This window comes from Peromyscus californicus, unplaced genomic scaffold, assembly GCF_007827085.1.
Source record: "Peromyscus californicus insignis strain IS unplaced genomic scaffold, ASM782708v3 Scaffold_4__1_contigs__length_199733344, whole genome shotgun sequence".
Classification (NCBI taxonomy): Eukaryota; Metazoa; Chordata; class Mammalia; order Rodentia; family Cricetidae; genus Peromyscus; species Peromyscus californicus.
Window position 1 is genome coordinate 25,866,335 of NW_026294562.1, and position 13,627 is coordinate 25,879,961.

Below are 13,627 nucleotides of genomic sequence, written 5' to 3' on the forward strand. Positions count from 1 at the left end.
GCAGGCACATTTTCGATCCTGATGAGGAAGTAAATGGTGTCTAGGGTTCAATGGTGGACCAACTACAGTACAGTCGCAGCCCTCACGATCCCTTGACGAAGAGGACTCGTAACTTAAACTGATTCATAGATCTCTCTCCACTCTTGGGGATGCCCGAGATTATAGTTTGATCCCGGTTTGTTATTTTAATTTTTTATTTTTCTCTCGGCTACAGCCATGAGACAAAGGAGTGGATACATTTGCCACCTACATTGGCGGATAGGGGCAGGCACTGGTAAACCTGGCCACATAACAGCGTAAACCTGGTCGCATAACAGTGTCTCGGGAACTTCTGCCAGCAAACAAACAAATAAGAAGTTACTTTATCTCCAAGCTTTCTGCTAAAGCTCTGAACCCTTCTCCTTCTCCACTTCTGCGTCTGCCACGTGCAACCTTTTCTGTCTGACTTCCGCCGGCAGTGGGCGGGCTCAAATGGGCAGGCTTGGGCGGTTTCTATGACTTGCCCTAACTCACCTTAACTCCACCCATTCATTCTCAAACTGCCTTGAGAAGCACAGACGGGTCTGGAAGCGGCTAAGATCCATACAAATAAGTTTACAGTAGTCAGGATGGCTCTTAAGCCAAAAATCAACTTATAGCCTCAGACAAGTCTTCCAAAAGGATCGGTTTATAGTCTGCCTACTGGCAGATCTTCCAAAAGCTGTCCTTAAGCCATCAATTATCAAAAAAATTCAGGACACGAAGTAAAATCCGTCTCTTGTTCCCCAGACCTCCCCGACTAAAACTTAAGCATCTGGAGAGCAAGGCTCCTGACCCCACAGGCAAGAGAGTCATCTGTGACATTTAAGGTATGCCAGGGAAGAGATAAAAGTCCGAAAACAAAATTGCCAAGTGCTGGCACTCGTTGACTCCCAAAAGCTGTTGGGTCCCTGTTTTAAGTGAGGAAAAGGCCACAGGCTAGTGAATGCCCTGCCAGGCCATCAACAGCCTTGTTAAAAGTGTTGCCTAGAAAGACAATGAGTCAGCTGACTGCCCCCAGGCGCCAAGATGCATGAGTACATCAAGCTAAGACCTCCAGCAGACCTAGGCTTGGCTACAGACATGGCAGGGGACCCAGAATGCAGCAGGGAAGCGATCCGTTTCTTTCCTTCTGGACACCAGAGCCACTGACTCAGTCCTGGGAGTTTTGGGATGTCACCTCTCCTTTATTGTCGGGTACAGAGGACAGCCTTACCCACCTCACCAGATTTAATTGCACTTTCAGAGTTACTTAATGAAAAAAGTTTTCCACCTAAAATAAGAGCTCATTGCTTCACTCCAGATCCACTGCCTGTGTTTCTCACGTGCATACAGACAGGGCCCTGATCTTTGCCTTGTCCCTAATTCCAAAAAAAATAAATTCTCATGCACCACAAGCTTTTCTCTTCCCAGTTCCCTGTTCTAACTCACTGTTCAGCCAATGATACAGGACCTCCACAGAACCAGAGTCCAGAGATCAACAAGAAAGAAACTGTAACAGCTTAAGGTATTTACACCCCCAGACCGAAAAGTGTCTGGGCACTACAAAAAAGACTTTAATGTAAACATCTATTACTGTGAGATGCTTTTTTTTTTTTTAAAATTTATTTTGCAATACAATTCAGTTCTACATATCAGCCACGGATTCCTTGTTCCCCCCCTCCCGTCCCCCTCACCTTCCCCCCAACCCCCCCCCCCCCCCCATTCCCATCTCTTTTAACAATTGATCACCTGTATCCTGGATGCCAAACTAGTAAAAAAAAAACAGGTGCTTTAAAATAATCTGTCTCTGATAAAGCTTAACATGTTTCAAAATCCATAGGGACAGGCCGGATCTACCTCAGATAAATATCAACATAAAATAATAATGATTCTTTTATCTCTCTAAGTTTTTTTTCTGTGTCACCAGAATCTTGTCAAACAAAAAGTTCCCAGCCACAGCCAAGAGGGATACATGTCTCCAGGGCAAATGGATGACAGACAGCATTCCACAACGCCTGTCTACCTCAGAAAACTCCCCTTCTCCATTCCCCCCAGAGCCAACCGATGTCCAAAAGTCAGTTGGAAGCAGTTTTTGAGAGGAACGATGCTTCTAGTCCCAACTACCTGCTTTTTTTAATAAGCGAAAGTCTGGGATGTAAGGATTCGGTCCTTAATTACATCATCAGCCTGCGACGGTGTCCCAGCCTAAAAAGCGGGTGGGCCCTCTGTGCATCCCTCTTTCCTTTGAAAGGCCCCAGCATACTTGCTTAGCCTAACGCCATTTTGAGCAAGGCCTGAAAAGTACGTACGGGGAAAGTTCAGTTAGAGGACATGGGCACAGGAACAAACAGGGTATCTGCGGTCGGCCACCTGGCCCCAGAACAGGGAACTAAAAGTTCAGAAAAACAATTTGTACCCTAGATAAGAGCCAAGTCAGCAGGCATGTCGAGCTCGGGGAAAAACCACGAACTGTCCTGAGTTTAAACCTGGCCTCATATGAATTGTAAAATCAGAACCCTGTAAACCTGGCCTCATATGAATCGTCCAATCAGAACCCTGTAAACCTGGCCTCATATGAATCGTCCAATCAGAACCCTGTAAACCATGGCCTCATATGAATCGTCCAATCAGAACCCTGTAAACCATGCTTCTTGCTTCTGTACCCGCCCTTCTGCTCCCCGACCCTATAAAAACCCTCCACTCCAGCCCGTCGGCGCGCCAGTCTCTTGAGCCTCTGGAGTGACTGTGTCGCCCCGGGTACCCGTGTCCCTGAATAAAGCCTCTTGCTGTTTGCATCTGACTTGTGGTCTCGGTGTGATCTCTGGGCGAGGGTCTCTCCAGAGGGAAGACTACCTTCGGGGGTCTTTCACCTTTCTGCTCCTTCCTTCCGTCTGTCCTCTCTCTCTCTCTCCCTCTCCCTCTCCTCTCCCCCCTCTCTCCCAATAAAGCTCTAAAAAGGTAACTATGGCTTGTGATTCTTTCGACCAGCACTCTCCTCCGCCGGCATGGCCACCGCGGGCAGAGGCCAGCCACGACCAGCGCGCCGTTTAAGCAACAAAGCCCCTTCAATTAAATGTTTTCTTTATAAGAGTCTCCTCACAGCAATAAAAACCTAACTAAGACAATACATATAATTAAAAAACACATACTGTTTAAGTCAATACTAACTATAAAATGAAGAACTCTTTTTTTATTTAAGATTGTAAGCGAATGGAAAGTATCTTTTATATATTATTTAGTACCTTAAATGCAGCATTTAATTCTGGAAAGGAATCAAACGCTGTTATATAAAATGCATGTACTGTTTTCCAATTTCCTGTTGACTCAGCTTTTTCTAAATCTTCCCTAAAAAACAAAGCAAAACAAACAAAACCATATATTAACCATAAGTGGAGAGAAACATCATTCAGAAAAAACAGCATTTGTTTTTTAAAAAATGAGTGTCATTATACAATTTTAAGTAATGAAAACAACACAAATTTGTTATAGTTGATATAAAAATAGCATATAAGTCTATAGTTAATTGTATTAAAATATTAATTTAGCTTTACCTCTTTTCATTTACCTATTTTTTCAAAAGTTTTTTTTTCCCCAAGAGAGTGTTGTTCTGTAGTCCATGTTGGACTCAAATTTGGGGTGTTCCTGCCTCAGGCTTCTGAGTGCTAGAATCACTGACATGCACTATCCTGCCCAGCTAAAACAGCCACCTTGGACATGTTCCTTTCTCACTTCTTCCTTTCCTTCACTGTCCGGCTCCTGGAGCTTCTGTGATTTACAGCTTGAGTCTCTACTTTCCCATTCCCACTTTAGTGTTTCAAATTATGCATTTTGACTTTCTGACAGCTTTTATAGTATGCTACATAGTAGATGAATTCGTGTGTGTGTGTGTGTGTGTGTGTGTGTGTGTGTGGTAGAATTCACTATTTTATTGACACACCCTTTTAGGCCAATCCTAACTCAAGATTCTCTTGGTGTTTGGTTTCTTTTGCTACAACATATCCACTATCCATTATTCACACATTTATTTATAACTTCAATTTGAGATAAGTTGTCAAGATGTCTTCTGTGTCTTCACTTTGACATCTTATAACAATCTATAAGTTCAGCTAATTTTTCAGGTAAAGACGTTAAGCCACGTAAAGCATTGCCATGCAGATCACTATCAGTCTACACAAAAGAGTGAGTTGGAACTTACTCAAAGTCTTTCACACTTCTGGGCTGGCTAGGAAGGGTAGGTTCTGGAAGGGCCGGGACCTTCACTTCAGATGGTAATGCATCCAGAGACATACGTTGTTTTTGTCTAACATCAAGACAAATTGGTGGTAGGTCTCTCACTGTGAAGTGGAAGAGAATGTAATGTAATGAATCAAAACTCGTCCAAATTAGCAAATATTAGGGTAACCCAACACAAACAGAAAATAGAGCATTTTATAAGGCATTCACTTTGGGATCATGTAACAAAAACCCCATCCCAGTGAATGGCACTCCATGGCACTTCACATCTAACAGCTATTAGGCTGTGCCTTCCATAAATTCAGAGCTTTTAACAGCTATCTGGCTATACCTTACATAAATACAGAGTTACTACCTATCTCCATTTCTCCCCAAAGCCATTTTATCAATGAAATATATAGTTTTCTCTCTCCTTCCTTTTTAAAGGTGTCTTTCAAGGAGCGTTTCAGTGAAACTTAATATTATTAATGCCTGCTAATTTTTTAGAAACATGCAAATCACTTATACATGTCCTCTATCATTTGTAAGTCTTAGCATTTTCTTATCAGTGTACATAATAAGTAAGAGCTTATTTCCCTGTCCCTTATATCTCAGTTTTGTTCTGACCTATATTTGTTCTTTCAAGTGTTCTATCATTTTCGTCAAGTAGTTACATATACGTAAGATCTTACTTATTATGGACATGCATTTCTCATGTGTTTTCACTGTCTTCAAGGCCGTTCCTTAGTTCCTTGTTATAATAAAGATTTGTAATTGAAAATTACAAAATTTGACCATGATCCTTTTTGTTGCTAAGTTTCACTTGAAAATGTTATTTTTGAACTCTCAGAACCTCATACACCTCTATCATCTGCTGTTTCTATGTAGAATCTAAACAAATGGAAGTCTGTTTTCTGAGATCTCTATTATCCACATCCCCCTTCTACTTTCACTCACACAGTATTTTTCTTCGGTCTCTATGCTGCTCAATTCTGTTATAAGCTCAGTTTGCATGCCCTGGGCTGGGAAGGGCCATCAGTTATCACAGACAATTTTCAGGGAGCTCATTGCTTCCCACAGACCTAATCATGAGACCGACATCACCTGCTCTTGTCAAAATCCTTCCAGTGTGTCAGCCTTTGTTCTAGAACCTGCCTCCGGAGCTTAGCAGTGGATTCTTACTGTTTTGAAACTATTATTCTGAAACTCTTATTCCAAGGTCCACCAGACAGCTTTGCTTCGTTCTCCTGATACCTTCTGCCCAGCAGCTAACACCAGGGAGAACTTACTTTGGTTATATGTTCTGCTTATCTTTAGGGGTTTAAGTGGTCATTTTATGTTAATTTTATTGTAACTTATGTTCATGATTTTAAACACTGATACATAGTTAACCTATGTTTTATGTAGTGATTTAGAGAGAATGAAAAGCTGTACTGTTTTTGCCGCTATAATCACAAAATCTGGCACTTGGCTTTTAATTTTTATTTTAGAAAACAGAAAATTCTCTCTTAACTGCAATAGCTGATTTTATCTACTTTTCCTTTTAGTATTTTATATCTTTTTGATTAACAAAATTGGAATCTAAATCTCTTCTAATGTGTTTTTCTTCCCTGAAGTATATTTAACACTAAGAACAATGTTCAGTAAGTAGTAAATGACCATCAGGGTGCTGATGTCATCAATGGATTAGTCTACTGATGAGATAGGAGTTGAATGGACTGTTAGGAGGTGGGGCCTAATTAGGGCAAGAAGGTTAATAACTCTTTTAGTCAGTGTTCTTTGCTGTTAAGAGACACCTGACCAGGGCAACTCTTACAAAGGAAAGCATTTACTTAGGGCTTGCAAACAGTTTCAGAGGTTTAGTCCGTTATAATGGCGGGGAACATGGTGGCATGCAGGTAGACATGGTGCTGGACAAGTGCTAAGAGTTCTACATTTGGATCCACAGGCATCAGAAAGAGAGAGCCACTGGGCTCGGCTTTTGGGCTTTTGAAACCTCAAAGTCCACTTCCATTGACACACTTGCTCCAACAAGGCCACACCTCCTAATCCTACTAAATAGTGCCATTCCCTGGTGACCAAGCATTCAGATCTATGAGCCTATGGAGGTCATTTTCACTCAAACCACTGCAGTTACTTATTAGAAGTATGTGCCTTCAAAGAGGTTTATCTTATCCTCATACTCATTCTCTCTCTCACTTTCCAGCTGCCTCGAGATGAGCAACTGCTCTTCTTCATCTCTGTCCCATGCATAATGGGCTAAGTGACAATGGACTGAAACAGTGACTCCAAAGAAATCTTTCCTCCCTTTAAATGGATTTTCTCAGGTTATTTGGTCCTAGTTATAAAAAGCTAACTAAGACAGTCTATTTTAAAATAAACTTTCATATTAGAAGATAGTAGAGTTTTCAGTTTTTCATACTCCAGAGAGTATGGCTTTCAAGCTTTACTAAGCAAGCTTGGAACACTGATGGCTGAGCCCCCCTTGGAGTGTGTAATGAAGCAGGTTGGGATAGACTTAAGCCTTTGATTCCTAACAGGCTCAGGTGATGCTGATGCTGCCTGTCTAGGAGCTACGCTGTGATGTACTACTCAGTGATGTGAGTGAGAAGAGAGTGATGCTGACCACACAACAGACAATTACATTTGTTTCCATGATTGTTTTATATCTCTTACTAAGTATATAAACATTAAAGATCTAGTGATTTCTAATGTAAAAAATATTTGATAAAGGCTTGCTTTATTAGCAAGTAAAATTAAATATTTCCATAAATGACTTAAGTTTAGAAATTTTTATTAACAGGAAAAGGCATTTTAGCAGAAACGAAATAAAGCCTAGTCTTGTTAAAATGATTTTTTTGGGATACTTCTAGTTTTTTCTCACTCTTCACTAGGCTTACCCTTCCCTAGCCCTTCCCACACACTTTTCCCAACCTGGCTATAAACACCCACTATTAAACACAAACAGACTCATTCAACTGTAAATTAACTTATTCACAAACTAAGCCTATATGCATATACATTTTTATACCCACTCACTTTTATTAATACCATGCTGAGGTAGAAGAGCAGTGAAATCAAGTTAGTAAGAGAATTTGATTTTGGTAGCATTGGAGAATGGGAGGTGGGGGATCTTATATAAGAGAACTGGTAATGCTAAGGCCAGTGAGGCAATCAGAGGCCAATCAGGCGTTCTAATTTTAGTTCTAAAGGTAACTTGACTGAAAAAAAAACTGCAGAATGTTAACACACGTGTTAATGAAATCTAAGTCTGAAAGGAGCTGAATCCTTTGCTCATATCAGTGAATGAAAGCCAAATTACAGGATGTGACATTTAGCTATTAAGGGAAGAAAAATAACAGCTCACAGCTGCTCCTATGTCCCCAAATATCAAGGCATTGTTTCTAGAGATAGGCTTTCTGCCTTTTCTCACAGATGGTTTATTAAAATCTAATTCAAAAGAAAAAAAACCAATAACTATGGCGATTAATTAAACCTCATATCAATATCATAAATAGAACAGGAAAATCTTCATCCTGACATATGCAACTGCAATATCGGAGGATATTGTAATACAGTAAAAAAGCAAAATTACATTTGTGAAAACCTGTCATTTAGGTTTCATTCAGCCAATACTCGGGAACACTCCGTGCTAAATTGATAAGCAGTAATCATTTTCCTTCCTTTTAATAAACTGCTGCCAATTTTAGTTGGTTGCTTAGAAACATTAAGTAAAACACTTGAAGCCAATGTAAGGAGAACATGACTGTGGTGAGGGCTGGTAGTATATTCAAATGTGTGTGGACTATAATACAGTTATGTAGAAGAGTGTGAGATAATCGGCAAAATTTTACCATCTCACCATGGCTACTGGTTGACTCGTTGAAAATGGTACATATAGCTTTCTACAACTGCAGCAATCAAAATGAAAACTGACATTTTGGTTGGCCATATAAAGACTGTTCCTGCATAGCCATCACATATGACAAAAGTAGCTCGGAGATAAACCAGAGTGTCTATGTAGATTGTGTGTTCAAGAGAAGGGACCTGGGTCTGTGTGCTGCTGACGAGGAAGTAAGGGCATACAAAGAGTTGCTGCTTTTAATACACAACAGCAAAATGTTATACCCCAAGTTTCAAAAGTAACTGAAAAGCACAAGCCTTGAAAATAAGGGGCTGGATCTGTTGCTTCCTGAGCACTCTGTTAACCTTAGATAGTCACTGAAGCTCTTGGGACGCCAGCTCTGAAATAAAATGGCCAGTCATTCCCAAGGTTGTGGAAAACCTGAAAGGCCAACTTGGGTGTGTAACTGAATGGACTGCTTGACTGGGAGTAGTTCACCCTTTCTTTGCCTAAGATATCAGCCCTTCAGGATTCTTTATATTGTAACTATTTGTTTATTGCTCTAGCTGGAGGCATGAACCTGGGACAGTAGAGGCTAAAAATGAGGCAGACTAAAGTCTCATGCAATAGCCGACTTTATTCAGAGCATCAGACAGTTTATAGTCTGAAGGTTAAGAAGAGTCACCTGAGTAAAGTTTACAATCACAAGGACAAGCTGCATGTGGTAAAAACATGTTTTTCCATAGAACATGGAATATGAATGTGAATAACATATGAGTCATATGAATAACAACAGCTGAGGTAAACTCACTCCTATGTGCTACACAAGACAAATTTCAAGATCAATTCTGTGTTTTGAAGAAACTGAGGTTACAAGACTCATGTCTTGTTTTCTTGGAGTTTTCTCACAAGCACTCACAATCCTCACATGACTCTATTCTTGGACTGTGTTCAAGAACAACTATTCAAAAACAAAATGGACAAGACCTACAAAACAAATATTTAAAAAAATCTCTTATCAATGTGATTAATATCGTGATCTGTAATAGAGAAGATGAAGTAGCAAAGGAAAGTAAAATGTACCCACCACTTAAAAAAACCTCATTTCAGGGATAGGGTTCTGCTCTACAGCATGCTTTAAGGACAGTTTTGGAGGAATCAAAAGCCCTATTGTCTTTTCCCGTGTCTATATATTATATCCACAGATGTGGTAGTTTAAAATATGCCCATAGATTCTTCGATATTCCTTCAATCAAAAGGTGGAGTCTACCCCGTGGAGGGAGTGGGACACCAAGCAAGCCACATAACCTTCGACTTACAGTCTTTCCTGCCTACAGGATGTGCTGGGGTAAGGATGGTGCAGAGAGTGTGGCCAGCCAATGACTGTTCTAGCCTGAGACCCATGCCAGGAGAGTTAGCCCAGTTGACACTGCCTGGAGCACCAAGACCCAGAGGCTGGATACACCAGAGACCTAGGACAAAACCAAACATGACTGGGAAAAAAAGTGTCAGCGTAATGATGCCTAATGATATTTTGCTATCCTCACAGATTGGTGCCTAGCTCAATTGTCATCAGAGCCAAATTTTAGGCTGAGCTCAGAGATCCTGCTGAACAGAGGGAAGAAGGATTGGAGGAGCTAGAGAGGTCAAGGGAATCACAACAAAATCCACAGAATCAACTAACCTGGGCTCAAAGGAGCTCACAGAGACTGAACTAACAATCAGGGAGCCTGCATGGGACTGACCTAGGCCTTCTGCATATATGCTATGATTGTGTAGCTTGATCCTCTTGTGGACTCCTAACAGTGGGAGCAGGGGCTGTATTTGACTCTTTTGTTGGCTTTTGGGACCCTACTCCTCATATTGTGTTGCCTTACTCAGCCTTAACACAAGGAAAGATGCTTGATATGCCATGTTTTGTTGATATCCTTGGGAGGCCTAACCTTTTTCTGAATAGAAATGGAGGGGGAGGGACTTGGAGGAGAGGAGAGAGGGGAAACTGTGGTTGGGATGTAAAATAAATAAATAAAATTTAAAAATTAAAATAAAACAGACTGAGTCTTATTGCCATCTCTTTGAATATGGGTCAATCTTACAGAATCCCTGTTAATAAAATGTGGTACAAATCATGACTTGATTATAAAAGGCCTTGCAAGTTTTGTTTGGCTTTCTCTTCAGGGATATTCAGTCTTGTAATTCAGTCATTATGCTGTACAGAAGCTAGGAAGCCACATACAAAGGCCACATGTAGGTGCCTCATTCCAGTCCAATCTACAGTCCAAGAATCCAGCCAGAGTAACATTGAGTAAGCTATCAGGTGACTTTAGGTCCCTCATTTTCAAGCCAACTCAGATGATGCTCAAAGAAAAAAAGATCCCCTTCCAAATTACACATTTATGATATTAAATAACTATTGCTATTGTTTTAATTACTAAGTTTTGAGGTGGTTGTTATAATGTAAATAGATAATGGAAAATATGACTTTGTGTGAATCAAGTCATCTCTCAGAATTTCATGTCTCATCTTTTAAACAAATAAAGGGTGCTGAAGGAATGACTCAGCATTAAAGAGAATTTAATGCTCTTGCAGAAGACCTGGGTTTAGTTCCCAACACTCACATCTGGCAATCATAACTTCCTGAGATGGTTCAAGAGGATCTGATGCCCTCTTCTGGTCTCTGTGGGAACTTGCATGTATATGGTGCACATATGCATATATGCATATACATATAAACATACATGGGTATATACACATACACAATAAATGTTTTTTTAAAAAAAGGAACAAGTGGAGGCTTTTCAAGATAAATGGCCAATTGAGTAGACTTTTAATTCCTCTCAAAATTCCATTAAAACTACAACAAAAGGTTTTCTGTTACCTTCACAACATAAATCCGCAGATTCAAAAAGAATACACAAAAGGCTAGATAGCCTCAAAGGTAAAAAGAACGTGTGAACACTACTGACTCAGAAGATCAAGACAGCCGAACACCAAGGCTCAATGAAGTAAGATAAAACGGAACTTGACTTACACTACTGAATTCCTGAAGGAGACAGCATTTGGACATGGCCATTGAAATAGTGAGGCTAAAATAGGAAGAACTGAAGTGAAAACTGAAGACAAACTCAGGTCCCTAGTTGGTCTCTGTCACTGGACCACCATCCCTCCTCCATGCCTACTCCAACAGAAGTCTGGAGATTTGTATTCTTTAGAGAGAATACAACAGCGGCACTCTGGACTGGGGAAATGTCACACAGATAGTAAGAACAGCAAGAATAAGGGTAGTAAATAATTAATTACTGACTTCTGAAAATGATCCATCAACCAACACAACACCTGCACTCCTGTCCTCCCAACAAATCACACACTCAATTGAGCTTCACTCCACAATGGCTTCCCTCTCCCCTGACCCCAGGAGATTACAGATTTCTTGGGGAATCTGACATGCCTCAAAAGAAATAATGATGTTAATTAACCGGATTTAATTCCCTAAATAGAAGCCTGCTGTGAGTTGTTCTGTATGGCAAATGTGTTGCTGATTAGTCAATAAACAAAACACTGATTGGCCATTGGCTAGGCAGGAAGTGTAGGCGGGACAAGGAGGAGAATAAAGCTGGGAAGTGGAAGGCTGAGTCAGAGAGACACTGCCAGCTGCCACGATGACAAACAGCATGTGAAGATGCCGGTAAGCCACAAGCCACGTGGCAAGGTATAGATTAATAGAAATGGATTAATTTAAGCTGTAAGAACAGTTAGCAAGAAGCCTGCCACGGCCATACAGTTTGTAACCAATATAAGTCTCTGTGTTTATTTGGTTGGGTCTGAATGGCTGTGGGACTGGCAGGTGAGAGAGATTTGTCCTGACTGTGGGCCAGGCAGGAAAACTCAAGCGACAGAAGCCCACCCATATCACCTTATGATAAAGCTTAAGGCCAATAAACCTTACCCATGCCTCAGATTTCAATTATTTGGTTCCCTTCTGAAAATGATAAACAGAAAACTAAATATAAGCTTCTGATTGAATGCCTCCAATGTGGAAGATAAGAGATAAAAACAAAGACAAATAAAACTTAAATTAATCAAAATTCATGAAAGGAGGCAGGGTAGAAACCTATATTAGAAACCTCTCAGGATTTTTCTTCTGATGGATTAAAAAATCATGACATAAGAAAATTCTGTAAATAATATTCAGAGTGTGACAAAGAATTCTTAATAACTAAAGATACAACTAAAGAAATTCAGTTCTCATAGAAAGGACCTTTATGCTCCTGAGCATGGAGCAGCATGCCTATAATCCCAGCTGTACACGAGGCTGAAGGAGAAGAATCATAATGTGGGTGAGTCTAGATCACTGCTGCACAGTGTTTGCCGAGTATTCTCAAAACTCTGCACTCCGTCCTCAGTAATGGTGGGAGGGAGAGAAAGGGAGACAAGAAGAGGAAAGAAAAGAAAGAATGGAAATCTCCCAAAATACAGAACAACGAAAGTCAGGGAAGGGAAGAGAAAGGTGAGGGAAGAGAAAAGAAAAGAAGGGAAAAGAAAAGTCAAAACAGGAGGTCAGAAGCTCTGGCTTTTGAACTACAGGAGACCTAGAGACGAAGGACAGAAACAGCAGAGGAAGGAAATAACTAAAAGTTTCTTCTAGAATTTAAAATCAGGAGCTGATAAAAAAGGGTCTACCAAGCACATATCATAAGAGATTTAAAAGGATTCAAAACATTACTCTACAGTTTCAAACCCTGAGAGACAGACATGGTTCTGTAAGTTCTATGTAGTCAAAGGCAGAACTACAGAGATAGCTGTCTTACAAACAGGGCCAGAAATCACAGTAGCCCAGATGAGAGCTTTATTCTGCACGGTGGACAGAGTATGCTGGGAATTAGACATTTTTGACACTTGTTATTACCAAGACCTTGACTGCCTTTGTGTTCTTCTGCAACTGAGAGATTGAACAGGAAAACTTTGCACAGACTTGGTTGGCCTGCCAGTGTGCTGGTGAAGTCCCTGCATTCCTCATCTGGCTCCATCATCTGAATGAGCTGATACTCAGGTCACCTTACACTTTTGTGCGAAGTACTCTGGGCAACTGAGAAGGCCATGTGTCTGCTAGACATCAAAGGCATTGATCAAACTACCCTCCATCAGATGTTTGAGAAGCTGTCCTTTCCCAGGGTTCATGTGGAAGTAACTATAGACAAGGAGACAATAGTGATCTCTGAGAAGGGCACTGCAACTGGAGTGGGCTCACCGAGCCCTGCTGCTCCTGTTCTGTCCTTAAGTGCTGGGCTTCAATTGAACCACTATTATATTCAAACTTGAGATATATTTGAATTAAAAAATTGTGCTCTTGGTTGCTCATGAAGTTTCATGGGGTAATAGAAACTCTGCTTTACCATAATCCCTTCTACAATTTTTTTAAATTTATTTATTTATTTATTATAAACAGTAAAATATTTTCTCTGTAGAAAATAGTAAAAATGGTAACATTTCCCAATAAGTCCTTTTAAGCCAAATGATAGCTGAATTATACATATAAATATTGATTAGATTCTGTGATACAGAAGAGACCTA

At 40.4% G+C, this 13,627-nt stretch overlaps 1 protein-coding gene across 4 annotated transcripts in view; it reads right to left on the reverse strand.

Moving 5' to 3' along the window:
• Hectd2 (HECT domain E3 ubiquitin protein ligase 2) overlaps positions 1 to 13,627 on the reverse strand; it is an 83,164-nt gene that overhangs the window by 39,000 nt on the left and 30,537 nt on the right. For all 4 annotated transcript variants that reach the window (XR_008222917.1, XM_052761148.1, XM_052761149.1 and 1 more), the window contains exons 3-4: positions 4,196 to 4,334; positions 3,243 to 3,345 (exon numbers count right to left, since the gene is read on the reverse strand). Coding sequence is in view for 3 of the 4 variants with exons in the window: in XM_052761148.1 (XP_052617108.1) it covers positions 3,243 to 3,345; positions 4,196 to 4,334 (242 nt within the window). In the remaining variant the exon portion in view is untranslated. The remainder of the gene's footprint in view (positions 1 to 3,242; positions 3,346 to 4,195; positions 4,335 to 13,627) is intronic.